Raw genomic sequence first — 25,510 nt, 5'->3', positions numbered from 1 at the left:
GGAGCTTTGAACAGCAAAGGCTGAGATGACCTTCAGCCTTGACTTCCACCAGGGCCTGGGTTGGTTGACACATAGAGCCCTAGAAGGATGCGATGAACTGGGGTGGGGATGGGGAGAACAAGGGGTGAGTCAGGTTGGGCTAGCTCCTAAGGTGCTGTAGTCAGGGTACCTATGGGTAGTGGAAACGTAGTAATTTGCTCCAGGTGGGGGTACGGTGAGGAACAGCAGGCAGGGGTGTTTGCCTGGGGTGGAGGTGCCTCTGTAAGCATTACGTTGGGCCTGGGAGCTGGGATTCTTACCATCCTGGCAGTTAATCATAAGAAAAATAAGCATTTTAAACACGGATGTTGATTGAGGACTTAATTTATGCTAAAATATGAAAGTTTTGAATGACTCATTTATCCCTAGCCACATTTGTTAACGAATGAACGACTCTGAGGGAGGCCCTGTTACCCCATTTCACCAAGAGGAAAGCTGCCAAGCCAGTGTGGCACAACTGGAGACGGGCCGAATGAGGGTTAGGAGGTGGCCAAGCCTCTCCTAGCACAGGCCCGGCAGGTCATAGGCCCCCAGAGAACTTTATTGAATGTCTGAATGAATGAGTACATGACTAACAGAGAGAATGTGGCTGCCCGGCTTCCCTGAGGTCACCAAACTACACGCGGAAGTGAGTGGGTGCTGGACGTGGCTCCCACGCTGGCCAAGAAGTCAAAATGATGCTCCTCGCTGGTTAGGGCTCTGGCCACGGGACCCACTTCCATGTCCACCTGCCTCTGCGGCTGTGACCCCTGCCACTGTGGTGCCCTGTGATGTCCTTTGGTCCTCATGCAGTTCCCTCTGCCAGGAGCTTCCTCCCTTTCTCTAGCAAACTCCTACTCACTCTTCAAAACGCCGGTCAGGTTCACTTCTCAGGAAGCCTTCTTGGACTCATCCATCTGAGTGAGAGTCTGCCTGTGTGGTTCCAAAGCCTCTGTAACCGACTGTTGTTGGAAATCTCAACCCGTGTTCATTGAGTGCACGATGTTTCGGTTTTATGTGCATAAATCCCATTGACTCGTCCAACAAACCTATGAGGTTGGTGTCATCACCCCATGTTGCTGATGAGGTAGTTGAGGCCTTTGAGAAATTTGGAAACGTGCAGAGCCAAAGAATCAAATCACCCAGCTAATGAATGCTTGAGTTGGCATGTGAATTAATCTTGGAGCCTAAAAACTTTTGCTGTTTCTCTCAATGCCTCTTCTCCCAACAAGGGCAGGAACTGTGTCTTTATGGCCATACTCTTAGTAGCGGCACATAGTAGGTGCTCAGTACTGACCGTGTGTTGACTGAATATCGTTCGGCAAGCCATGAGGGAGCACAGCAGTGGGGAATGGCATCTGCATCCTGCGTGGATGCTCAGGAGTGGGAGGAAGCAGGTGGGGGGTGTGGGCGGGGCTCAGTCAGTGCCAGAAGAGATTCGGCTCTGATTCCAACAAGGCTTTGAGTGATGACTCAATCTTGTGGGGGCGAAATCTCCTCATAGCATAAACAGGCCTCTTTGGTAAGGGAGAAAGCTTCTTTATTATCTCTGTGCATAATTTGAATGGCAGGAGGAACCAGGGCCTTAATGAATGAACAACATGTGGCAGGGAGCTAGTGCCCCCCACCCACAGGCGCGTGGGGTCTGGGCATTGCCAGGGGAGCAGGGTGAGCCAGGGAGCCAACCGAGAACTGCTGGTTTAGGTTGGCCACTGGGGTTTCACAGGGGCCGTCAGCTTGGATTCCAATCCTGCTTTACCACTTATCATCCATGGGACTCTGGGCAAGTTAATTAGGCCCCCCCACACCTCAGTGTCCTCCTCTGTAAGGTGGGGATCATCAGAGTACCCATCTCAGAGTGGATTTGATTTACTACCATACCCCCTGCTAAGTGTGGAGTATGCTTTCCGGCTCATTTGCTGTTCTCTGCTATCATTATGTACCATTAGGAATTCAGTGGGTGTAGGTAGGGCAGTTAGCAGCGGCTGCGTTCGTCCAGGGGAGAAGGGCTGGCCCCAGATCCCATAGCTAAGAAGGACCAGAGCTCAACCTGAGCCTCGGGCCACGTGGTTTCTTGTCCTGCAGGCCCAGAACTTGGGAGGAGAGCTGGGTGTCTCAGGTTGTTGGCCCCATTTGACTCCCAGTTGGTCCTTGGCCAAGGCTCTGAGCTCCCGCTGGGTTTCCTGACTGGGCACCAGTGGGGTTCAAGGTCCCTTTGCATCCCTGGACTCTATCCAGGGCCTTCGGCCTGTTGCCCTCAGATGACTCCCAGTCCACCATCGACAGGCTCCGCCCACTGTGCTGAGACCCCACATCTGGAGCTTTGCAGATGTTGCTCTGACCTCTGCCAGGACCACCCCTCCTCCTCCAGCCTTGACCATGACCTGGCAGCTGTGAGGGCAGGTGGGGCTGATGGCTGCTCCCCAGCCATCCTTCTGGGGAACCCTGAACTGCAGAGGATGGGCCTCAGTTCCAGTCCCCTATCTTTAGGGTGGCCATGTGTCCTGGTTTGCCGGGATAGTCGTGGTTGATGCCTCTTGTCCCAGTGAAATTATCAAGTGATCCCTTTCCCTTGCTAAGTATCCCATTTGGGTTGTTGGTCGGCCCTTGACTTTTATTCGATCTTTGTAGGGTCCTTAGAGACACGGCCACTTCCAGGGTGACTTAGCCCCTTCTCAGAGACCCATGGAATCATTGAAACCCGAGTAAAAGGTTTATTGGCTCCCAAGTGGGGAATACGATTACATTTGTAAAGAATTAGTGAAATGTCTGCAAAATGTCACCTTACATTTCTATGTAACCAACCATCCCCGAATGTAATGGCTCAAAAAGTAGCGATTGTATTTGCGCATGATTCTGTGAGCAGGTCTCTGCTGGGTAGTTCTTCTGCTGGTCTTGCCTCAGGTCACTCCTGTGACCACAGCCCTCTGGTGGCTGGGCTGGGCTGCAGAGTCCAGAGAGCCTTCCTCGGGGCTCTGGGCTTTGGTGTGGCTGGGGACTGGGTTTCTTTCTCCAGGTGGGCCTTCTTCCTCCAGGAGGCTAGCTGGGGCTTCTGGGTGCCGTGGCCTCAGGGCAGCAAGAGGAGGCGAGGGGAGGCCAAGAGGCCTCTTGAGACCTTCCTGAGAGTCCGTATAGTATCGTGTCTGCTGCATTCTTGTGGATACAAGGAAGTCATGTTGGCTCACTGGCAAGTTTTCCCAGGAGTTTGTGCTGTGATAGGCCAGGACACACTTTCTCATGATTAAAGAATAATAGGCGAGGAACTGAAGAAAAAGCAGAAAAGCTCTAGATGCACCTTCCCCTTTAAGCTGTTTGGGGAAGCCGAGAAGGCAGGAGCCGAAGGCATTGCTCTTGTGAGGAAACAGCGGGTGCAGGTGACGTCCTGGGCGGGGCTTGCCATTCTGGTCAGAATGGTCTCTGTAAGAAGCCAGGGCCCCTGGGGGCCTTCATCGCAGAAGAGGAGCGCAGCCAGCGGTGTCCTCACGGTGGCTTTGGGTCCAGGCCCGGGCAGCTCTCTGCACCGGGATATTACTAGAGCCACTGCTGTGCCCACGTGACAAGATTCGTAACTGTTGAGTGATACGCACCAACACTATTTCCCCCGTGAATGCTAGTATTTTTAGTGTGTGATTTTGCAGAATATGAAGAGTTTTAGGAAAATAGACCGCGTTATAGCAGAAATGCTTGTGTTTCTATTTGCTGTAGGATACGTGCCCATTTAAAAATATTTGCGCTGCTGCCCTGGCCGTCTGGCTCAGTTGCTTGAGCATCGTCCCATGCATCAAGAGGTCACCCGTTCCATTCCCCGTCAGGACACACGCCCTGGTTGCAGCTCCATCTCCAGTAGGAGGCATGCAGGAGGCGGCCAGTTGATGTTTCTCTTTGTCGTTGATGTTTCATCTCTCTCCCTCCCCCTTCCTCTCCCTCTAAAAAAAAATCAGTAAAAACCTATTTTTAAAACGTGTTTGTGCTTTTGGGGACCCCAAAAGACAGCCACCAGGAAGAACCTCTGGTCACTTACCTTCACCTCATTTTCTGAGGACATTAACTGAACTATTGAGGCTGTTTTACTTCCCAGATGTTGAGCATGTTTTGGGGGTAGTTTGCTGACTACCTCCCAATTTTGCTGTCAGAAGCAGGGGCTCCAGGAAGGTAGTAAGTTCTGTAGGAGGAGCCCCTGTTCCATTGGCTCCCTAAGCCCCCCAAACCTCACAGGGAAGTGGGTTTTGCTAGTGTCCTTTGTTTCCCATAAACTGGCCAAAGAAGTGATCTCCTTTGCTGCCTTCTGTTTTATAAATCAGACCGGTGGGCTGGTGGTTTCCCTGTGACTGGGAGCAGTGGTTTCTGTACCCAGATTCCTGGCTCCTGTTTGGGACCCAGGCGTTGGGGCTCAAGCCTGCTGACTAACAGGCCTCAGGCTGGCCTCTCGCTGTCCCCCAGGTTTCCATGGGCTAAAGGCTAAATTCCTCTGGCCACTTCCTTCCTTTCTTGTCCTTTTCTTGTTGTCCTTGAGGGGCCATTTCTGCCGGTTGGGATAGGAAACTGTTTACAGCACAAACACCAGGAGTCCTGTTCCCAGGGCGGAGATGAAAGCAGAGAAAGCAGAGCTTGTAGGTGGCGTCTACAGCCAAGCAGGACCTGTGTTGTCAAAGGTCTGGGCTGGGCCTACCCTCTCATTTTACAGATGGGCAAACTGAGGTCAGGGAAGGAAAGAGATTGCCCCGGGACACTGGCAAAGCCAGGATAAGAAGCTAGGTCAGGAGACTCACTCTCCTGCTTCCCAGCTGAACCTGGAGATGGCCTCAGAATCCTTCTCAGCACTGCAAACCCTGACCCTAACCCACTCCGGTCCCTTTGAATCGGTCCGAGGTGGCACATGGATCTAAACTCTTTGCCATTAATAAATTCGTGACTTGTCCCTCCCGGCAGGAGTCACATTTTAAAAGAGTGTTTGAAGAAGTAATGCTGAACCAGAGGAGTGAGGAGCCAGATCAATGGCTGTGAACAAGAGAGTCCTTCATGGTAGAGCCCAGGCACAGCCTCTTCTCCTTGCTCACATATTCCTTCAGTTGACATTGGCGGTGGCTCATCTTTGGCCCTGGCCCCTGCCAGATGCTTGTTTGAAAAGAGTGTGAAGTGGCACTTGTGGTTGCAGGTAACTGAACATTTTCTAGCTAAAGAAAGGCAAAAGGAGATTTTAGAGTGAGGATCCTGGGGGGGTGGGGGGGGGATTTGGGCCTGGGAGCCTGGAGTTCTCGCTGTACCTCCCCCCATCTCTTATTCCTGCTGGCGAGGCCACTTAAGAGGGGGACTGGAGCTCCCCAACCAGCAGCTCAGGTGAGCATCAGACAAGTGAGAGAGGCTGTCTTGGACCACCCAGCCCCAGGTGAGTCTTCACATGACTATAGCTGCGTGCGTTGGCCCCAGGTGAGAAAAGTCAAACTGCAGAGTGCTGTGCAAACAGCTGGTTGGTATGTGAAGCCACTAAATCTTGGAGTTAATTTTTTTTCCCCTTAATAGCAGTGGATAACTGATACAGTCCTGTTTTCCTTTCTTTAATGAATTGAATATAATGGGTGATAGATTTAATTAAAATGTTTTCATGTCTGTCCCTGGCAAAATCAAAACGTGACCACACTGTGTCGGGCCCACAGTCTGCGGGGGATTTCACTGCCTGGTGAACTGAGGCACCGAGGAACCACAAACTAGCGGAGATGTTAGGGGGGACTGCTGTGCAGATTTGAGACGCTGTCAGCCATGAGCACTTAGTGCGACTTCTTGTGACTTCGATGATCAGAGTGAGAAATGAGGGAAGCTGGAGTGTGAAGGTGGGGGCTTTCGGTGTTCTGTGAGCCAATATGACGAAGAAACAGAATCCTAGAAAGTGGCAGTGGCCTTAAGAGCCCACGGTGGCTCCGTGGCAGCACAGGGCCCTGGTCTCTCCGAGCAAGCTAAGGCCCTGCCGGTCTGCTGGGGATACTGGATGGGGAAGGCTGAGGATGGGCACATTGGGGTGCAGCACCCAGCCTGGGCCTGGTGCTTTCAGGGCACCCCTGGAGGGCACTTGGGAAGCAGGGGTTGTCTGCCCCTGGGTGCCAAGGTTTTGGGAGAGAGTGGCGAGCAGAGGTGCCAAAGACCCAGCAAAGACCTGATTCTGCTGGGGTTTGCCGGGTCCTGCCAGGCCTGTCTTGGGAGAGGCCTGTGTGTGTGTGTGTGTGTGTGTGTGTGTGTGTGTAAGTATGCTTGTGCATGCACATGTGTGGCGAGAGGGAGAGGAAGTAACAGAGGTGGAGGAGAGGGAGGGAGACAGGGAGGGACTGAGAGATGTTAAAGCTTCTGGTAGGTCTTTTCTGGGGGTTCGGGCATGAACCCACAGGACTCGGCTGGTTAAGGACACTGGGGTCTGCCCCTGCGCTGTCCTCCGTGGCCCCTCCCTGAACATTCGCTGGTGAGATCCACAGTGCCGCGTGCTGGGGGCCAGGCCCGAGGCGCTCAGGAAGGAAGACGGCGGCAGGATGGGATTTATCAAGGCGCCGTAGGAATGTCAGGATGCACTTTGCCCTAGTTATTTTTTGTGTCTTAACCTTGTGTGTTGAATGAAAAACAGACTTTCTCAGCAGGTTGTATTGCGAAGCGGCATGTATTCCTGTGCAGAGGTGAGACAGAACACAGACGTGCAGCTGGGGGCCTGGGAAGATTGCCCCTCAAAAATCTTAGTGGGTGGTGAGGCGGCAGAGGCGGGCCACTTCCTAATGAAATATTAGCCATGAGGCCAAAATAAGTTGCAAACCACAAACACAGAAGCCAAAGCTACGAGTGACCGTAGCAGAGGGGTGGCCCAGCTCATCCTGTGACTCACAAGGACTAGTCGGGGATTTCCGTGTCCCCAGATAGCAGCCCCTCACCTCCTCACGCCAGCAAAGCCCCCCCTCCCCCGCTCCCACCTCTCCCTGCCCCTGCACACAGCCGGGTTCTCTCTCAGAGAGAACTGGCAAATTGTGTTCCATCTGACTATGCTTACAACTCAAGGTGACCCTCCCTGCCCACCTCCCCCGAACCGTTAGGGCCAGAGCCCGTCGGGGGCCATATGGTCAGCACACTGCCGGCTCCAGGCATGTTCCCAAATGAGGCAACTGAACACCAGACTCTAAGCAACGTCAGTGATTAAAGGGGTCATCCCAGTCTGTGGAAGGGCTGGAGCCCAGCGATGCAGCCAGGTCCTGGGAGCCCAGGGCGGCCTGGGGGCCCCGCAGAGCTGTCCCCGCCTGCAGGGAGGCAGGGTTTCTGCTTTGGCACTGAAGGTGGCCCACCACACACGGGACATTTGGGAGCATTTGGGGGGTGAGTATTGAAGCCAGAAGCAACACCCAAAAAGCATAGCTCCTCTCTTGGGCCTGCAGGAGGCGGGGCCAAGGCGTTTTGGGAGCCCCTCCCAGGCGGGTCCCTGAGCTGCGCACTGTCTGGCGACAGCGTGATATTGTGGGACGAGCTGAGTCCTGGAGTCTCAGCCCTGGAAACTCCCTGAGCTTCTACTAAAGCCCTCGGGGTCACTGGGGAGGCTAATGGGCAGAGAGGTGGCCCCCACAGTGTGGGAGCCATGTGGTCACCGGGGGCTGATGGAGGCTGGGGTCCTGGTGCAGGAATCAGGAGCAGGCAAGGGCCTCAGGCAGGACCAGCACTGTGGCCAGGGAGCAGGGCACCCAGTGAGGCCGCAGGAGGTGATGGGCGAGAGCCATGCTCCCACTGCTCACCCCGCCCAGCCCAGCCCTCTCCTCTGTCCTCACGCTGTCTGGGCAGGTGCTGGGTAAAAACAAAGATAACTGGTTCTCATGACCAAAGCATTCCACGTTCATCATGGAAAATACAATCCGAAGGAAGGAAGGAGGAAACAGCCAGGACCCCACACCCAGGAAGGTCTGGTAACCTCAGTGCTCAGCCTTCCAGACTTGCCCGCCGTAAGGAGACGGCTAATACCCAAGGGGCCGGGGGATCAGCTTCCTTCAGAGACGCGGACACAGCGGCTCGAGAAGTTATGGTTTACGGGGAAAGACTGGGTGTTGGACATGATGGTTTCTGGGCCTGAAGTGTGTTTCTTCAGAAATCCTGTCCTGGGTCATTTCTGTAACACTCCCTCCATACTTGCCCAGCCATAAGCAAGCCACACCCAAGACCCCTCGATTCCCGGACACCAAACACCCAGCGAGCAGGATGGTTGGGCTCCCCAGATGCAGGGCTCTGGCAAGTGGGGCTGGGGCTGGTTGGAGGGCAGCCATGAGGGTCAGCTCCTCCCACGGGAAGGACAGGGGGCCTCTTGTCCCTGCAGACTGGTGCACGAGACAAGCCTAGGGGATGGCAGATGGCCTCCCAGATGGCGGAGAACAGCCCAGCTGGTGCAGCCGGTTGTTCGGGGGCAGTAATGATGTGGGGTGCCGTGGTGAGGGGCTGATGGAGGTGTCTTATTGGTTAAAGAGTTAACTCTGATAAGAAGGGCAGTAGAGAACCACAGTAGGTGCTTGTGGCTGGAAGTAACCTGATGAAATTGCTGGTTGTGACGTGATCCAGGGGGGCTGCCTGGAGGTGGAGTGTAAGGCCCTCTGGGGAGCTCTCCACACTGCCCTGCCTTGGCTCATGCTGTTCCTCTGCCTGCTGTTCCCTCCCATCTTGTTTACTCAGCCGACTGACTTGCCTTTCAAGAAGCCAGTCAAGCACCCCTGCCCTGGGGGGCCTCCCTCACCCTAACCCCCCTGTGGCACTTACCATGGGTCTAATAGAGGGTGCAGGATAGGATTTTAGTGTTCTTAATTACAGTGCTTAAACTGGCACCACGCGCTCTGTTTTGGCCTGAGAACTCATGGTTGGATTCTCACGAATTAAATGCACATGTGTGTTCACTAGACAAGACTAATGGCAGCCCGATGGGGAAGGCCAAGGAAGGCACGGCCAGACCCACGGGGGGGTGGGGCATGGGGGCTGTTTCCCATGGCCTGGGCCTTCCAGCTGAAGAGCTTGCCGGGTGACGCCGAAGTATTGCCCTGCTCCCCTCCGCCTGGTTAGCTTCCCAGAGGCCTTCTCGGCCACCGACCCAGAGTGTCCCTAGAGTTGTGGGTGCGCTTCCAGGACCTTCCTAGGTCTGGGGGGAGGGCGGGGGAGAGAAGGTGGGGAGGGGGGACAGGCCCGTGCAGGCTCCCTGCCACCGGCTCCCTCCTCCCAGCCAGGCATTCCTGTGGACACCTCCCAGAGGTCACCTCGGGAGGGGAGGGGAGGTCGCCACCCTGCACTCTTGACATTCCAGGCTCCGGAGGGGGCTGCCTGCGGGAGTCAGCTGCTCACCCTGCGTCTGGAGCGTTCTGCTCTGCAGAGGGGTGGCCACTGATTAACTGAGCTCCAGCTGCAGCTCTTACAGAGAACAGTGACGCCAGAGGAACGGCCCTGTGTGGCCGGCTTCAGGAAGTGGGCGGGCCTGCACCCTGGGGAGGGGGGGTGTGGGCAGTGGTGAGGAAGAGCCACCGGCAGACCACCTGGGCTCTTGGATGCCCCAGACACCTTTCCTAAGTCCAAACTCGGGCAGTCGGCCGTCTGGCGAGGTGGTGAGGGTGCAGTGTCTCATGCCCTGGACCTTGGTTCTTACCTACCCTGGCCCTGCAGAGGCTGGAGCAGGGGTCCTGGAGCCAAGTGCACTGAAGCCCACACATGGGCAGTACCCACGCATGCACCAGGGTGTGTGGCACCCATGACGAGTCCAAATATGCTGGGGCCATCTGTGTGGCCTCCCCATGGTCCATACACATGGAATGTGTATTACTCCCTGGGATTCATACAGTTGTATTAAGTGGGAGGCCCCGCTGGCCTCATCACGCTGCTTGGCCTTAGATGGGTCAGGGGACACCCTGGGGACCTTGTGAGTCCCCCAGCTTGGAGTTTCCGCCCCTGCTCTCTGGAGTAGCCTGAGGAAGTAAATCGCATTTCCCAGAAAGTCCATTTCTATTTCTTGGGAAAAGACTTTGAGCAGATTTGGTCCTCAGGGGAATCGCTCATTGATTTTCTTTCTTTGTTTTTCTCTCTCTTCACCGTTCTGGAAGTAGGTCCTCTATTTTAGCTCCTTTCAAGGGTGGTTACTCTTCAAATTTTGCCAGACATGCTGAGCAAAGTCTAAAGTTAATATTTTAACTCAGCTTACTAATGCTTTCTTTGTAAGAATGTCAGTCCACTGTTGAAGGTTTTGTATAAAAAAGGAAAGAATGTGGGATTTTAAACTGAGGAAGTCTTCAAGAGTCCCGGAAAGGGCTTTTTTCCCCCTGCCCATCAGGTGAGGGATGTTGTGCGTACAGGTGCCAGGGCCACCTGTGCTGAGGGCATTGGGTTCCCAGGGGTGACCATACCCTGGGCAGCCCTCCTCCAGGCTGCAGCGGGTGGTCCATGCTTGGCCTCCCCTTTGATCTGGAAGCAGCCATTTCTCAGGCAGGTGCCTGCCCCAGGCCCCTGGCTCAGCCGCAGCTCACATGCCAATAGTTACACAGAAGAATGTTTTAATGCTGGTGTGGCCTGCCCTCCTGACAGAGTGAGGCCGTGACTCCCACCGACGGCTGGCTAGGGAGCAGGTCATTGGGCATCTCCTAGCATTTATTCCGGTTATGGGGCCACTGCCTATCTGCGGGGAAAGCACCGACAAATCCTCTGTCCACAGCTCTCCGTCAGGACGGGGCTTGGCACCCGGCTCCGGCCAGCTGGCAGCCTCAGAGCATCCAGGGGAAAAGTGAAAACACAGCCGGCGGCTGGGCGCCGTCCCTGCTCTGTGCCTGCGTTCTTGTGTTGTCAGAGAGCAGGGTGTCTGGGGAGCGGCCAGTGCCAGCGATGGCCACTGGCGCGGTCAGAGGCTCTGGGGTTGGCAGCCGGCTTCACCCCGGACAGGGCCTGGGAACCTGCTGCAAAGTCTGCCAGGCGGAGAGGTTAGCCTCTGCCCCAGGAGGCCGGGGGTGGGGTAGGGTGGGGGGGGCGATGTCCAGGAGTGGGAGTGTCCTCAGGGTGGGGGGCCGGCAGGGAACGGTTTTCCTTACAAGGCGGTTTTCTGCAGCCCTTTGATTTTTTTTTAATCGAGATATAACTCACATATAAAATTCACCATTTTAAAGTATACAGTTCAGTGGTTTTTTATGTTCACAGGGTTGTGCAACCATCACCACTGTCAAATTCCAGAACATTTCATCACCCTAAGAAGAAACCCCCGCCCACTAGCAGTCGCTCCCAATCCCCACTCCTCCAGACTCCGCTCCACTGCCCTGGCTACAGGTTGACAGTGGTACCCACTCGGGCCAGGGCTGAGTCCTGGGGCCTGGGCTGGAATGCGGGAGGGGAAGGACCTTGGCATTGGAGACGGGCACTCACAGTGTGACTTCAGGGAGGTGCTTACCCTCTCCGCCTTGGTCGAACGGTTAAATTGAGGACGTGGCCGTTTTCTCAGCCGCAGTTGGACCGATTTGATGATGATGACGGTGGTGGTGATGGTGGGAGTGTTCTCAGGGTGGGGTGGGAGAGGGGGGCAGGGAACGGTTTTTCTTACAAGGCGGTTTTCTGCAGCCCTTTGATATTTTTTTATGATAAATAACATCAATAATCTGTGGAGTGCTCATCATGCACCAGGTTTTATAGAAATTTCGTTGATTTGTGTGTTATTTTCTAGCAGTCTTAGGAAGTATATCACCCTCCACCCATTTTCCAGGTGAGAAAACTGAGGCTCCGAGAGGCTGAGTAGCTCACCCGGGACATGCATCTGGGAAGGGGCCATGCTAGGATTTGAGCCCAGGCTTTCCTGACTCTGAACCTCTGTGTTATCAGTAGCTCCTCCCTCACCCTGATCTTGGATTTGAAGAATTTGGGCTTTTGAAATGTTTGGTTTCAGAGCCCAAAGAAACTTCTAAGCTTGAAGAGAGCCAGCCCGAGCTTGGGGGAGCCCTGTGGCTGTGGCCTCCTGACTTCCTTGGGCTGTGTGCTCATCTGTGACAGGGGGAGTTGTGTGAACACCTCTCAGTAGGCTCATCTTCCAAGAGAAACGTACCTGTGGAGACCCGGCACTGGGTCTGGTACAGGAGTGCAGGCTCGGGAGGGAGAGCTCCACACCCAGCCGGGCCTCTTTGGTAACCTCGGCTTTACTTTCTCATCCACAGAATGGGAATAATGACCGCCTCCCAGCCCCCTAACAGCAGGGTCTCATGAGTACACCCTTAAGGCTCTTAGCTTGGTGTGAACTTCACACTCAGTGAGTGCTGGCCACCATAGCTTTCCTGGTAGGTTTCTGGGTTTTGTACATTTCTGATAATTTCAAATAATATGTGTTTGAATAATCTTGCAAAAGAGCCTAAAGTCAAAAGTGTACATAAACTTGACCTGTGAAGGAATTCAGCAAGTGGTGGGTGGGGCTGTTACTTATTCAGAGGGTTTCTTCTCCTGCATTTTGCCTCCGTTTCACTGAGACACAGTGATAGAGGCCCTGGGGGTTGGGATTCCCGCTTCCCAGGGCAAAGACAAGGCCAGAGGGAGGTGAGGGAGGTGAGGGAGCTTCTCAGGGCTCCTGCGGGTCCGCACCTGTGGCATTCTCCACCCGCCACGCTCTGTTCTGCGTTGTCACCAGGAGCCATTTTCTCTTTCTTACCTTCCTCTAAGAACTTGGGTTTTGCTTCTGTTCTGGTTCTGAGGAGACATACCCTTGACCCTCTGGCCCAAGCTGGCTGCCCTGCCTGAGCATGGAGGACACTGTGCCTACACCCTGGGCCCCCACAGGGACCACCTCCCCCCACCCCCCAGACTTAGAGCTTGTTCTAGTACAAAGGGTCCCAGGGTGACATCTGAATTGGTATTTCATCCCCTGGAGAGAAGATGCCAAGACCTTCCTCAAGGAGGCTTCTTGCCCCTCCCATATGGCCTTGGGAGCCCTTTGAGTCTGAACAAAGCAAAATGGGTGTCCTGCTCCTTAAAGGGACCCTGCTTCTCTGCAGGGCCAGGCTCTGGTTTCTCAGAACATGGAGGGGCCCGGCAGTGGTAGGGGGAGCGCGGGGAGGGGGGTGGGGGCAATCCCCGGCCTCTTCTGTGGCCCTGGGTTCACAGAGGGGTTTCAAAGTCTAGGAGGACCCTGAGGCTAGGCTGGAGCCCTTTGAGTGGGAGCCAGTTGGTGGCTGGATGCCTCCTTTGCTGTCTGCAAGGGTAACGGTAGAGCCAGCAAAGTTCAGACCCCTTCAGGGCTGTTTAGATTCATCCCAACAGCCTCAGCCCCCGAGAAGCCAGCTGGACGTGTACCCCTCATCCACTCCAAGACCCAGGTCCGAAACATTCCCAAGGTTTCAGTTCAAACTGTGTAGGTCTAATGCATGCATATTCTCGTGAGTATGATCATTCATTTGATAAGATGTCTGGGAGGCCTACCTGAACTCTGTATAAGAAAAATATTGTCTTGCCCTCCTGAAGCCAGGAACACAGACATGGGACTGGCACATTGAAATGGCCACTCTCTTATTATGGAAAATTCAAAACATACAGAAGTAGGGTAAGTAATGTATTGAGCATCCATGAATATCAGGCATCATATTGTTTCATCTGTAAACATTTCAGAATGTATCTCTGAAGTATAATGACCCTTAAACATTACATAACTACGCCATTAACAGTAATTTATTAATATTATCAGTGTTTATAATTCAGACCATTTCCAATTGTCTCATAAGTGATGTAAATTTTTCTGTTCGTTTGAATCATGATCCATGAGAGGCCCATGCATTGCAATGACTGCAGTTGCTCTTGTGTTTTAAGCTAGGGCAGTCTGTCCCCGGCAGGTCGGGGTGGGCGGGAGCTCATTAGCAATGCAAATTTTCTGCTGTCCTGGACCAATTGGAGTAGAAACTCTGGGGGTAGGGCCAGCTGTCTGTTTTAACCAGGGCTCTGGGTGATTCTGATGCACATTAACGTTTGAGAACCTCTGATCCGTAGTTTCCCCTCCTCTGTTCCTATATATTTTCCTTGTAATTTGTTGTTTTTTTTTGGAGAAACCTGGCTGTTGTCCTTAGCGTTGCCTCCAGTCTGGTTCCTGCCAGTTGACCTGGGATTATAGGTGCAAATATCCAAATTCCTCTCTCTTCCTCCCTCCAAAAGAGGTGGGTGCCCTGGAGGATGAGGCAGAAGTGGGGCTCCAATTTGCTGAATATAATTCATGAAAGTCAGCAGGAAGACCTGTAGAAACCTTTCCTCACCTCCCCCAGCCTTGGCCTGGACACACATGTGCATGTGAACCTGTGGTTGACAGAGACAGCGAACTGCCCCACTCACCATCTGGGATTAGAGCACCATCTGGGATTATAGGGGCTCGGGATCTCACTGTCTCTGGGGAATGCCAGCTGGGGCAGCTCATCTCCTAAACCATCTGGGGTGGGCGTGGGGGTGGGGGTGGGGGTGGGGGTGGGGGTGTAACTGGAAGATGCTGCCCAGGGTCAGGGTGGGCCAAGCACAGCCTCTCGCTCTGAGCCTGTGCCAGGTGCTGTGGTTTCTGCCACTGCAAATGCTCATTTCCATAATTATTGTTTAGCATTTGGAGAGCGACTATTTCACACTCGGTATTCTTTGCAGCCAGGAGGGTCTCCCAGTTCATGCAATAAAATTTCCATTTACTCTGGACATCAGCTGAGATGATTTAAAAAAAAATCCATAAATTATTTACTGAAATGGCTGTTCAGCTTACGGTAATAATGCATTAGTTCAGCTAGCCATGAAGCCTGTTAAAGGGTAATAAATTTCTTTTATTTTCCTTTTTAAAAGATATCTGCCAGTAACCTACACATGACCTTGCACCGATCAGTTTTCAGAAATGACACTGCAGGAGGGCATGCAAGGAGAGAGAATTGGAGAGCTTTTTTCAAGTAGCCTGACTTTAGGCTGTTGTCAGCAACTACCTGTCATCTCAGAGCCAGGAGGAGGAAAGAATGAAAACATCTATTGCATGTTTAAAGCATAACGATCTTAAAAATCCTTCCTTTTCCTTTTTTTTTTTTTTTTAGAGAGAGAGAGAGAGAGAGAGAGAGAAAGGGAGAGGTAGAGAGAGAAACAGCAAACATCCACCACCTGCCTCCTGCACGCCCCCTACAGGGAGCCAGGGAGTCACCATTGCTGAGACCACCTGTCATTTCGCGTGAGCCTGGAGCCTTGTAGAATAAAGGCAGGCCCGTGGTTCAGTCTTCATCCTTTAAAATGTTGTGTTTATGGAGCAGGATCGATTTACTGTATCTCGGAAAGTCTACAGTTCTGCTGACGGCCATTTGCTGACTAATGTCTCCAGCGGAGAAGAGCAACAAGCAAGTTTCTGAGTTATGGCTGTCTTTGACATATCTTTATCCAACCCATTTTTATTTTCAGAACCTCTGCTTTGATTAAAGCCATTTGAGCCTGGAGCAAATACAATGTGTCTGAGTTTTAAGTCTCGCATTTTATACCAGGAGCCCCACTGAAACCTGTTTTTTAATTTTTATACCATGAAGGCAAGCACAACGAGCATTAACCTAACAAGTTAAATGAGTTCCTCCTCAACTACCTGGTTTGGGGCTCTAAAAAAGTCCCGAGTCATACTTTTACTTATTTAGATCCTCTACTTTGCTGCAAAAATATTTTAATTTTATCTATATATCCCCTTTTGCTGCAAATATTATTTTAAAAGTGATGTGTTGGGGGCTGGGTCCCAGGTTAAGAGTGAACCTAGAAACCGCCAAATCAACTCATTTTTATATTCACTAAACTAAAAAGGATTGCACAGTAAATATACAAAACAGAAGTGCTGTTAAATTAGCTAAAATTGGTAGCAAAGGAGATCAGACAATAATTCTCTGTTGGTTGACCAGAAAGCTGCAGTGGCCCTTTCTTCTCCATGAAACCCTGGTTGTGTGGCTCAGAGTTTGCATTCCCGAAATGGTGTTGTTCCGATTTTTTGATGTGAAACCATCAAATCCCTCTGTGTTACTGCATTTCAGGGGAACTTAGTGCTTGAAGGGTGAGGTGCTTTGAGTGTCTGTTTAATCTACTTGGAACAGTGTGGTAGGTTTGTCTTCAAACTCCCAGAGTTTTTGGCTTTACCCTTGACTACACTCCCTGGTGAAGCATTTTCCTTTCATCTCTCTTCCTCTCCCTACCTTCACAGATGGGTCTCAATTTCTTTTCATCAGCTTCCTTTCTCTCCTCCAAGCCTGCACTCTACAAATCTCCGTTCTTGTTGGGCTTTTAGCTTTGCCCCTGTCGCCCTGTGTGTACTGACCTGGAATATCCCATAGGTGGGAGCAGTCACGGGCAGATGTTATTGTACTGGCTTTGCAGAGAAGCATACACGGGGCTGCAGCTAATGACAGAATGTCTTACAGGGGATCATGTCCCTGTGTATTGGGAGCCAGGTCATAGGACATGTACTTTGTATATATAGACACCTCATGCATCAAATCTCTCTTGTTGTAGATAATATCTAGTCAAGTACTCTTAGATCAGTAGATAATATTCCACTGATCCCCTTGTGTTTATTCCTAACCACTGATTTATCGAATGGAAGCTCTCAAGCTTTGTTGGGGCTATTAGCACTCCAGAGACTTTCCATACCCCTCAGGGCTAAAGGAGGCTTTTCATGGTCTTTTCCCCAATAATTAAAAAGACATTTTTTTTTGGTTAATCCTCACCCGAGGATATTTTTCCATTGATTTTGAGAATGGAAGGGAGGGGGAGAGAGAGAGAGAGTGAGAGAGAGAGAAAGAGAGAGAGAGAGAATTATCGATGTGAGAGACACATCAGTTGGTTGCCTCCCACACGAGCCCCGACCAGGGCCATGGATCGAGCCTGCAACTGAGGTATGAGCCCTTGACCGGCATTGAACCCAGGACCCTTCAGTTCAAGGGCTGACACTCTATCCACTGAGCCAAACTGCCTAGGGCTCCCCAAGAATTTTTGAGCACCACTTTGACATCCTAAATAGATAAAGAAACATTAGCTTGAGAACAAAGTTGTCACTGTAGGCTTTGTATATTCCTGCTCTGGACTCATGCACATTAAGCGGTGGCTTACCTTTGATTTGGGATGTGGAGAGCTGTAGGTGTGGGTGTGCATGATAGTCACATATCTATAAAAATGTTGCTGCGTGCCTTTTTTTTGCAGATCAGTTTTAAATCTTTACACAGTGTAGCTGCATTTTAATTTCGATGGAAGAAGTCCGTGAAGTTTAATTGCCTCTACTAGGCCTGGTTGAGTGATCAGCAAGTCAAATGATTAATTTCCTACTGAACAGAGACAGAGGGGGAGGGATTCACAAGGAGAACCCCGCAGGGCCTTGGTTCTTGCCCTGAATATCCTGGAGTCCTCCGGGGCCCGAGGCCTGTGTGGCCCAACACATGCAATTTTGCTAGTCAGTGGGCCATGCTCTGAGGAGAGCTGAGTGATGGGATAATTAGAACCAAGCCGACGGCGGGGTGGATGGTATGTCTGCAGCTAATAGCTTGTTTGCTAATTGCCAACACCAGATTTTCTGGGTAATTAGACATTTGGTTTCTTCCAGGACCTTCTGTGCAAACGTGGACACATGGCTGTAGGCCTTCCAGGTAGCAGGTGGGGAGAGGGTGGCTCCAGTGCAAGATGGCATCTCTCTGCTGGCTGCCCCAAGGGCCATGGCAGGGCAGACGTCTCCCCAACAGGTGGACAGGGCCATCTGGCTGGACCCCTAGTGGAGAGGCCAAATCCCCCAGCTTTTATAGCAGCGGATGCCCCTGTGCTAGGAGATCAGCAAAGAAGGCAGAGGCCAGCAGGCTGGTCCAGGAGCCTGGCTTCTATCTCCATTCTCCTTCCAAGAGCACTGAGCTTTGGGTGCTAATAGGAATCAGAAATTGCTTCCCCTCTCAGATGGGCAAGTTGATTTTTTTAAATAAAAAATATTTGTTGTGGTAAAGTAAAATAAATATAATAAATATAAGATGTAAGATTTGCCATTTTAACCATTTTTAAGTGTACAAATCTTTGGAAATAATTACAGTCAGTATTGTGTAACCATCATCACTATCTGTTTCCAAAACTTTTTCCTTACCAATATAGAAACAGTACACGCTCTGTTCCTGCCTCCTTCCAGCTCTGGGTAACCTCTAATCTACCTCCTGTCTCTATGAATTGGCCTTTCTAGATATTTCATATAAGTGGAATCACGCTGTATTTCACCTTTTGTGCCTAGCTTATTTCACTTAGCATAATGTGTTCTAGATTCATCTATGTTATGACATGTATGAGAATTTTATTCCTTTTTACAGCTGAATAATACTCCATTATAAGGATATACCATGTTTTGATTATCTATTCATCCATTGGTGGATTCTAGGTTCTTTCTACATTGTGCTTATTGTGACTGCAATGACATTCACATACAAGTATCCGTTTGAATCCTTGTTTTCAGTTCTTTGGGGCAGATACCTAGGAGTGGAATTGCTGGGTCATACGGTAATTCTATATTTGACTTTTTGAGGAACCACCAAACTCTTCCCCAGTGGCTGTGCTATCTCACATTCCCACCAGATATATATGAGGGTTCCGATTTGTCCACATCCTTACCAACATTTGTCATTTCTGTTCCTTTTTTATGATAGCCATCCTCGTGGGTGTGAAACAGTATCTCATGGTGGTTTGATTTCCATTTCTCTAACGATTACCAATGTTAAACATCTTTGTTGCCATTTGTATATATTCTTTGGAGAAATGTCTGAGTCCTTCGCCCAGCCAGTTGATCTTTTTGCCTCTGCACCTTTCTCCCCGCGGTTGGAATTGAGCCTCATCAGGAGAGGGGAGGTGGCTGTGCAGAGTGGAAGCCTCACGTTCACTCTTCAATGATTCATGCCGTTCCCTCAGCCCGATCGGCACCCACGGCCATGATGCTGTTTGAGTTCTCACCAAGCAGGAAAAAAGAATCGGCAAGTGCGTGGGATTACCCAGTGGTTGACAGTGGAGGCCGAGGGAGCCGCTCCCGGTCTCCTCTTGAAGCAGACAGGCCCTTCTCAGACACCCCACACCCTCTGGTTGCCTTGAGCACAAGTTTCATTTTAGCAAGTTACCATTTTTTCCTCCCGGGTACTAGGCTGTGTACCGAGTGGAGCCATATTTGTAGAGCACCCCGGGTGGCGCCTGGCATTTGTAGGTGCCCAGGGTCGGGCATCGTCTCTGCAGTGAGAGCCCACAGTTCTTGATCTGCAGCCCTGCCAGTCCTGGGCAGCGGGAAGGGACAGCCGTGCAGAGCCTCCGGCACTGACCGGGCACAGTGTGACTTCTCCTTGGGTGCTCACTTCTGGGCGAGAGCCCCTGGCTGTGCCCAGGTTTCAGGACAGATATCCGCGCCTGAATAATGGCAGGAGCAGCCGGGCAGTTGGCAGAATGATGTTCATGCGGCTTCTCTGGAGGCCCTTCTCCGGTTTGGCCTCGAATCTGTGGTGGGGCCTGTCTTCGGGGCCCAGGAATGCTAGCCTACCTGTCTTTCTGCTGTGGATTTTCTTACTGAAAGTCAATACCCTTCAGTGTCACGGAAGAGAGATGAGGTCCCCATAGGCTGGCGGGGTCTCAAGCCCGAGGGAGGCAGGAGATGATGCCTCCACCAGGAAGGAAGTTCTTTCAGGAAGGTGCGCTCTTGGCCTGTATTCCTACGTGAGGGGTTGTTCCTTTCGGGGTAGGGTCCCCCAGCCCGCTGGGAACCGGAGGGCTGCGGATACTCTTCCTGGAAAGTGCACATGAAAGTTCGCAAGTCATTTCAGGTGGAGGTTCCTCCCATCCACATGGAGGCTGGTTAGGAGATGGCTCTGCGGGGGCAGGAGCCAGGACTGGGGCGATCTGGGCACTGGCAGACGCCCTACTAAGTGGCAGTTGGATGGCACCTACTGAGAGGACTGCGGGTGCCTGGGAGAAAAGGAATGTCTTATTTGGTCAAGTTTTATTTTATTATTTTATTTTTATTTACTTTTTGTTAATCTTCACCCGAGGATATTTTTTCCATTGATTTTTAGAGAGAGTGGAAGGGAGAGGGAGAGACAGACAGAAACATTGATGTGAGAGAGACACATCAATTGGTTGCCTCCCGCACGCACCCCAACCAGGGCCGGGGAATCTGTAACCAAGGTATGTGCCCTTGACAGGAATTGAACCCGGGACCTTTCAGTCTGTGGGCTGATGCTCTATGCACTGAGCCAAACTGACTAGGGCTCATTTGGTCAAGTTTTAAATACTAAATGTAAGGGGGTGCTGACACCTGAACTTTGTGGCTGGGGTCAGCCTGGCCACCACGCAGCCTCGCTCCTGCTCGCCGGGCCGGCCCCTACCACCGCTAAGGAACATGCTTTGTCTTTCTCTTTCCAGAAACGGCCCCCACGTCTGCATACTCATCTCCTGCCCGGAGTCTCGGGGACACGGGGATCACGCCTCTGTCCCCCTCCCATATCGTGGTAAGACGTGTACATGTGTGTGGGAGTGTGTGCTCATTATCTTGGCTTTGTGGGTCTGTTCGCATGAGGAGGCAGCTGAGCAGCCCGTCATGTTCCTGGGTGGAGATTAAGTGGTCCTGGTACCAGCCATGTGAGCCCTCCCGAGTCCTTGTCCCACTCTGGGCCTGTGTGGCTGGTGCCGTTGGAGCCAGTGGCCTGGGTGGCAGCATGGGCAGGCAGGTGGGGGCAGCCCTGAGGGGACAGGACTCATCAGGGTCATGCGTGGTTATGGCAGGACCCGGCAGGGCCCCTGGCATGTGGAGCCCTGCTCCCAGGCCTGACACACGGAGCAGGTGAAGTGCTCACCTGGGAGGTGCACGGACACAGCTGGGAAAGCCCTTGGGGCAGTGGCTGCAGGTCTGCATGGGGACTTGGAGAGAACAGTGGGAGGAAGGCTGTCACTCAGAACCACTGGGCTCCGGCCCTGGTGGTGGTGTCCGTAATAGCCACGCGCATACACAGTTGATAAAGGGGAGTGGTGGCAAGCTGTGGGCTTGGCCCTTCACTTAGGGGCGCCTCCCTGGGCTGAGGCTGGCCTACCCTCTCCCCAGGGCTTGAGCCAGACAGCGACTGTCCTGGGCAGTGGGTGTACAGCGGGGCAGGGTGGGACCACCTGGGGCATCTTCCTGAAAGCCAGGCGTGGCGGACCCCCTCCCCAATACCTTACTCGGTGCCTCTGCAGAACGATGCCGACTCGAGCGTCTCGGAGCAGCAGACGTTTCTCGTGGTGGTGGCCATCGACTTCGGGACCACGTCTAGCGGCTACGCCTACAGCTTCACCAAGGAGCCGGAGTGCATTCACGTGATGAGGCGAGTGTTTGGGTGGGCAGGCGCAGGCGCTGGGCCCTGGAGTCTGGCCCAGCTCGGCCCAAACTCACTGTGCCACTCGGGGCAGCCACTCTGGTCTCTGGGCTGCAGGGTCGTGGTCCGTGACAGTGTTGGTTTATTCTGACTAGTTGGTCTGGGAAGAGCATGGCTGGTGCATTTGAAACCTGTCCCGGTGACTCCGGCGTGCAGCCTTGGGGGAGAGGTGCCCACTTACAGGTGTCTGTGGTGGGCACTTAACTGTGGGAGCTTAGGCAATTGCTAAACCTTCTAACCCTCAGTTCCCTCATCTGTGAAATGGGGAGACTGACCATACCTGCCTCGCAGGCTATGCGTGCAGACGAAGTGAGACTTCCTGTCAGTGTAAGCGGGAGGTGCCAGCTCTTCTGGGTACGGAAGTGTCACGGGTGACGTGACCAGAGCAGAAAGCACCACGCCTGAGAGGAAGCAGAGCGGGAAATGGCAGCCAAGCGAGGGGTCACCTGAAGTTGCCCTGGGTCTCCTGGGGCGCGCTCTCAGGACACTCCCTGTGTCCACCCCATGCTCACAGCGGCCGGCACACTCTGGTGCCCACCGTGTCCACACGTGACCGGCTGTCTATGAAGATTCTGGTCTGTCCAGCACCAAGGCCTGCTCCCCCGGTCTGGGCCTGGCCTTCCCGCAGTCTTCAGCCCCCGAAGCTTTGGGAGCCAGGGACTGATCACCCCAATTTTCCAAAGTCAATATGGCTCTGAAGATACATTGTGATTGGCAGTTCCCTTCGCTGGTAGTTGTGGAATTTAGTTATCGCTTCAGGGTAAGATTTTGGGCATTTTTTTAAAAGTGCGGTTGACAAGACAAGTTGTAATAAAAGTAATCCCCACCCGGTTTGGGTTAGGCCCCGCCTTTCCTCTGGAAAAGCAGCTGTGACTCAGCTAAGGGACCCGCACTAGGAGGCTCCCGAGACCCATGGTGTCACCTCATCTCTAGGAGACCCCGAGGCAGCACGGCCTGTTGAGCCAGGATCCTGCCTCCGATTGGCCAGACAGGCATAGGGTCTGCCTGCTCCGCCGTCTCCGAGACGGAAGCCCCGAGTGGAAAGAGCACGTGTTAAAAGCTGGAATCAGTGCTGGTCAGTGTCTCCGCAGTTGTCTTAAGAAATGCTATTCCAGGAGGTGGTCATGCAGTGAAAGCGGGGGAAGGAGCAGACGTAACTGAACTTGCTGGGGAGGAACCTCCTAAACACGGCCGCGTCCAGGGCCTCAGAGATGTCATCTTAGTTGTAGGATTTGGAAGGAGGTTCCTCCTGAATTTTGCTTCAATCAGAACATAGGACATAACCGCGGGACAGACGGACGGAGCTGTGAATGAGAAGGTTAACTTACTGTATTTCAGTAGGAAGGAAGGACTACAAATGGAGGGGAACGCTCGATCGGGCATTTCTGACACGAGTGTCCTGTTGACAGTAATGGGAAGCCCTTTGTGAAAGGTGGTGTGTGGGTGCTCCCCTGGCCAGTGCCCAGTGCCCAGTGCCAGCCCAGGATGGTGATCAGCCCTATGTCTCGGGGGTCACACGGGACTTAGCTCCCTGGGTAGGGCCTGCTCCCCGCTGGAGCCTGACTGGGAAACTGCCAGGCACGAGCCCAGACCCCTCTGGACGGCAAATGCAGGTGGAGGCTGGCTCTCCATCTGGACGTGATGGCCCACCGGAGCTTAGCAATGCCGTCGGGGAGCAGGTGTGAGCTCGGCCAGGAGCGCAGCCACCTCCCCAGGCAGCCAGGGTGCGAGGTGCTTCCCCTCCTGTACGCTGTCTCCACGTTCACCCGGACTCCCCGCTCCCTGCAGCCTCCCTGTCCAGGCTCCTGGTTTCTGTAAAGGGCACCTTCTCCTCCAGTGCCCACACTTGCAACCTCGCCTCGAGGACGCCTCGGCTCCTGCTCACCACGGTGTCCATTCAGCTCGGCGCTCCTCCAGTGGTTCTCAACCTGTGGGTCGAGACCCCTGAAAATACATCCTGCATATCAGATATTTACATTACGATTCATAACAGTAGCAACATTACAGTTATGAAGTAGCAACGAAAATAATTTTATGGTTGGGTCACAATATGAGGAACTGTATTTAAAGGCCAGAAGGTTGAGAACCGCTGCTCTAGACCATCCATCCCCACTTCCTCCCCGCTCCCCGCTCTCTCTTCCTTGGCTTTCCACCTCTGCTCCCAAGTGAGGCCTGAGCTGCCTCCTCAGCCTCCCGGCTTCCAGCCTCCCTCCTTTCGTCTGGCTGGCTCGGTCAGCAGCAGCGCTGACCCTGGCATGCCCCTGCTCTAACACCTTCCGTGGCTCCCGTCACTCACCATTGAATCTCTCCTCAGTTCTCTTCAGCCTGGGTCCCACCTCCTTCCCAAAGTCGCTTCTGACACTTCCCATTGGTACAGTCACTCTTCTCACACACCTGTTCCCCAGCCCACACACGCATGCCCACGCCGGCCACCTCTGAGCAGCCTGCGTGTCCTTTCCTCCTTCGAGGTCCAGCTGTCTGTCGCCCCTCCGAGTTTCTCCTGAGCCCACAGCCTCCCCCCTCCACCCCCTCCAGCTGGCCCCTCTGCCTTCTCTGACCCTGGAGCCCTTCCCTGGGACTTCAGAAGAAGGTGCCACAACCTCTGCCTTTCCTTGGCGGCAGGCGGTGGGAAGGAGGTGACCCTGGGGTGTCCAACCAGAAGACCCCCACCACCATCTTGCTGACCCCCGAGAGGAAGTTCCACAGCTTCGGGTACGCTGCCAGGGACTTCTACCACGACCTGGACCCCAACGAGGCCAAGCAGTGGCTGTACCTGGAGAAGTTCAAGATGAAGCTGCACACGACTGGGGTAAGCGGGCCTCCCCCGGCCCCAGGTCCTCGGCATCGGAGAGCCGGGGTCCCTCCGGCCTTGCGGGTGTGGGGACTTTCCAGCCCAGGGACCCTGGGGTTCCTCCCAGGCAGACATTCACGTCCATTGACCTTGATTTTAGAAATGACCTGAGCACCCAATGCGTTCGTGGAACACACAGCACTTTCTGATGGACACGTGGGCGGGGAGATGTTGAGACTATTTAACGGCTTGTTTGCCTGGGAAACTGACCAATCAGAGTGGATGCTGAGAGGAGCGTAGGCCTAGGGCAGTGATGGGGAACCTTTTGAGCTCGGCGTGTCAGCATTTTGAAAAACCCTAACTTAACTCTGGTGTCGTGTCACATATAGAAACTTTTTGATATTTGCAATCATAGTAAAACAAAGACTTATATTTTTGATATTTATTTTATATATTTAAATGCCATTTAACAAAGAAAAATCAACCAAAAAAATGAGTTCGAGTGTCATCTCTGACACGCGTGTCATAGGTTCGCCATCACTGGCCTAGGGAGCTGGGGACCCAATGATAGGAGGCCCCCTTCAGTTGCTGGATTACTGGGAGATTAGGGGATCCTGAAGGAGGGACGTGGGGACGGGGCCTTTGGGGGGATGAGGGCAGTGTAGCCAGTCCAGAAGGAATGAGTGGCCCCTTAACCCTCTGTGTGGGGGAGGGGCAAGCTCAGGAAATCAAGTGCCCAGCAACTGGCGGCCCGGCTCCCGGGGCAGGGCTGCTCCCGACACACTGTCCAGGTCAATGACAGCCTCCCCCTCAGGCTTCATGGAAAAGGCTGGGCCAGAGGAGAGAACTGTTTCCGCGTAAACACGTTATTCCGTAGAGATTCAGGATGGCGATGGTGTGTAAGGCCAGGACTCTAGGGCAGGCAACCTGGGTTTAAGTCCGGCCTCGGCCCCTTCCAGATGCTTAGTCCCAGTCCCTGGTCTCTCCGTGCCTTGCTTTACCTTATCCGTGCAGTGGACACACTGACAGTGCCTTCGCCATGGGGGTTTTGTAAGGAGAAGAGGAATCAGAACACGCAGAGCTCTGGAGCCATGTAGTACTTCTAAGTCCAGTCAGTTCTAGCTCCTCTGAATGCTTTCATTTGTCGCTGTTACGTGTTTGCAGATGACAAAACAGGTACTAATGGGAAACCCTGCCACCAGCACCCACTTCCCAGGGCTCAGTGCTCTTGGGGTGATGGTCTCTCTATGAAGCAGACAGGCTCCTGCTAGAAACGCAGCCCCCCTTTTCGCCTGAGGGGAGTCAGTGCTTGCGCTTCAGCTTGCGCAGGTGGACA

General features: G+C 53.1%; 1 protein-coding gene across 1 annotated transcript in view; it reads left to right on the top strand.

The window, feature by feature from the left end:
- HSPA12A (heat shock protein family A (Hsp70) member 12A) overlaps positions 1-25,510 on the top strand; it is a 107,177-nt gene that overhangs the window by 60,419 nt on the left and 21,248 nt on the right. Inside the window, exons 3-5 of the mRNA XM_006088168.3 lie at positions 20,398-20,483; positions 21,205-21,332; positions 24,006-24,192. Of these exons, the coding sequence (XP_006088230.1) occupies positions 20,398-20,483; positions 21,205-21,332; positions 24,006-24,192 (401 nt within the window). The remainder of the gene's footprint in view (positions 1-20,397; positions 20,484-21,204; positions 21,333-24,005; positions 24,193-25,510) is intronic.

This window comes from Myotis lucifugus, unplaced genomic scaffold (assembly GCF_000147115.1).
Source record: "Myotis lucifugus unplaced genomic scaffold, Myoluc2.0 scaffold_44, whole genome shotgun sequence".
Taxonomy (NCBI): Eukaryota; Metazoa; Chordata; class Mammalia; order Chiroptera; family Vespertilionidae; genus Myotis; species Myotis lucifugus.
The sequence above is the reverse complement of the archived record's forward strand: the minus strand, read 5'-3'. Positions and strand labels throughout refer to the sequence as shown.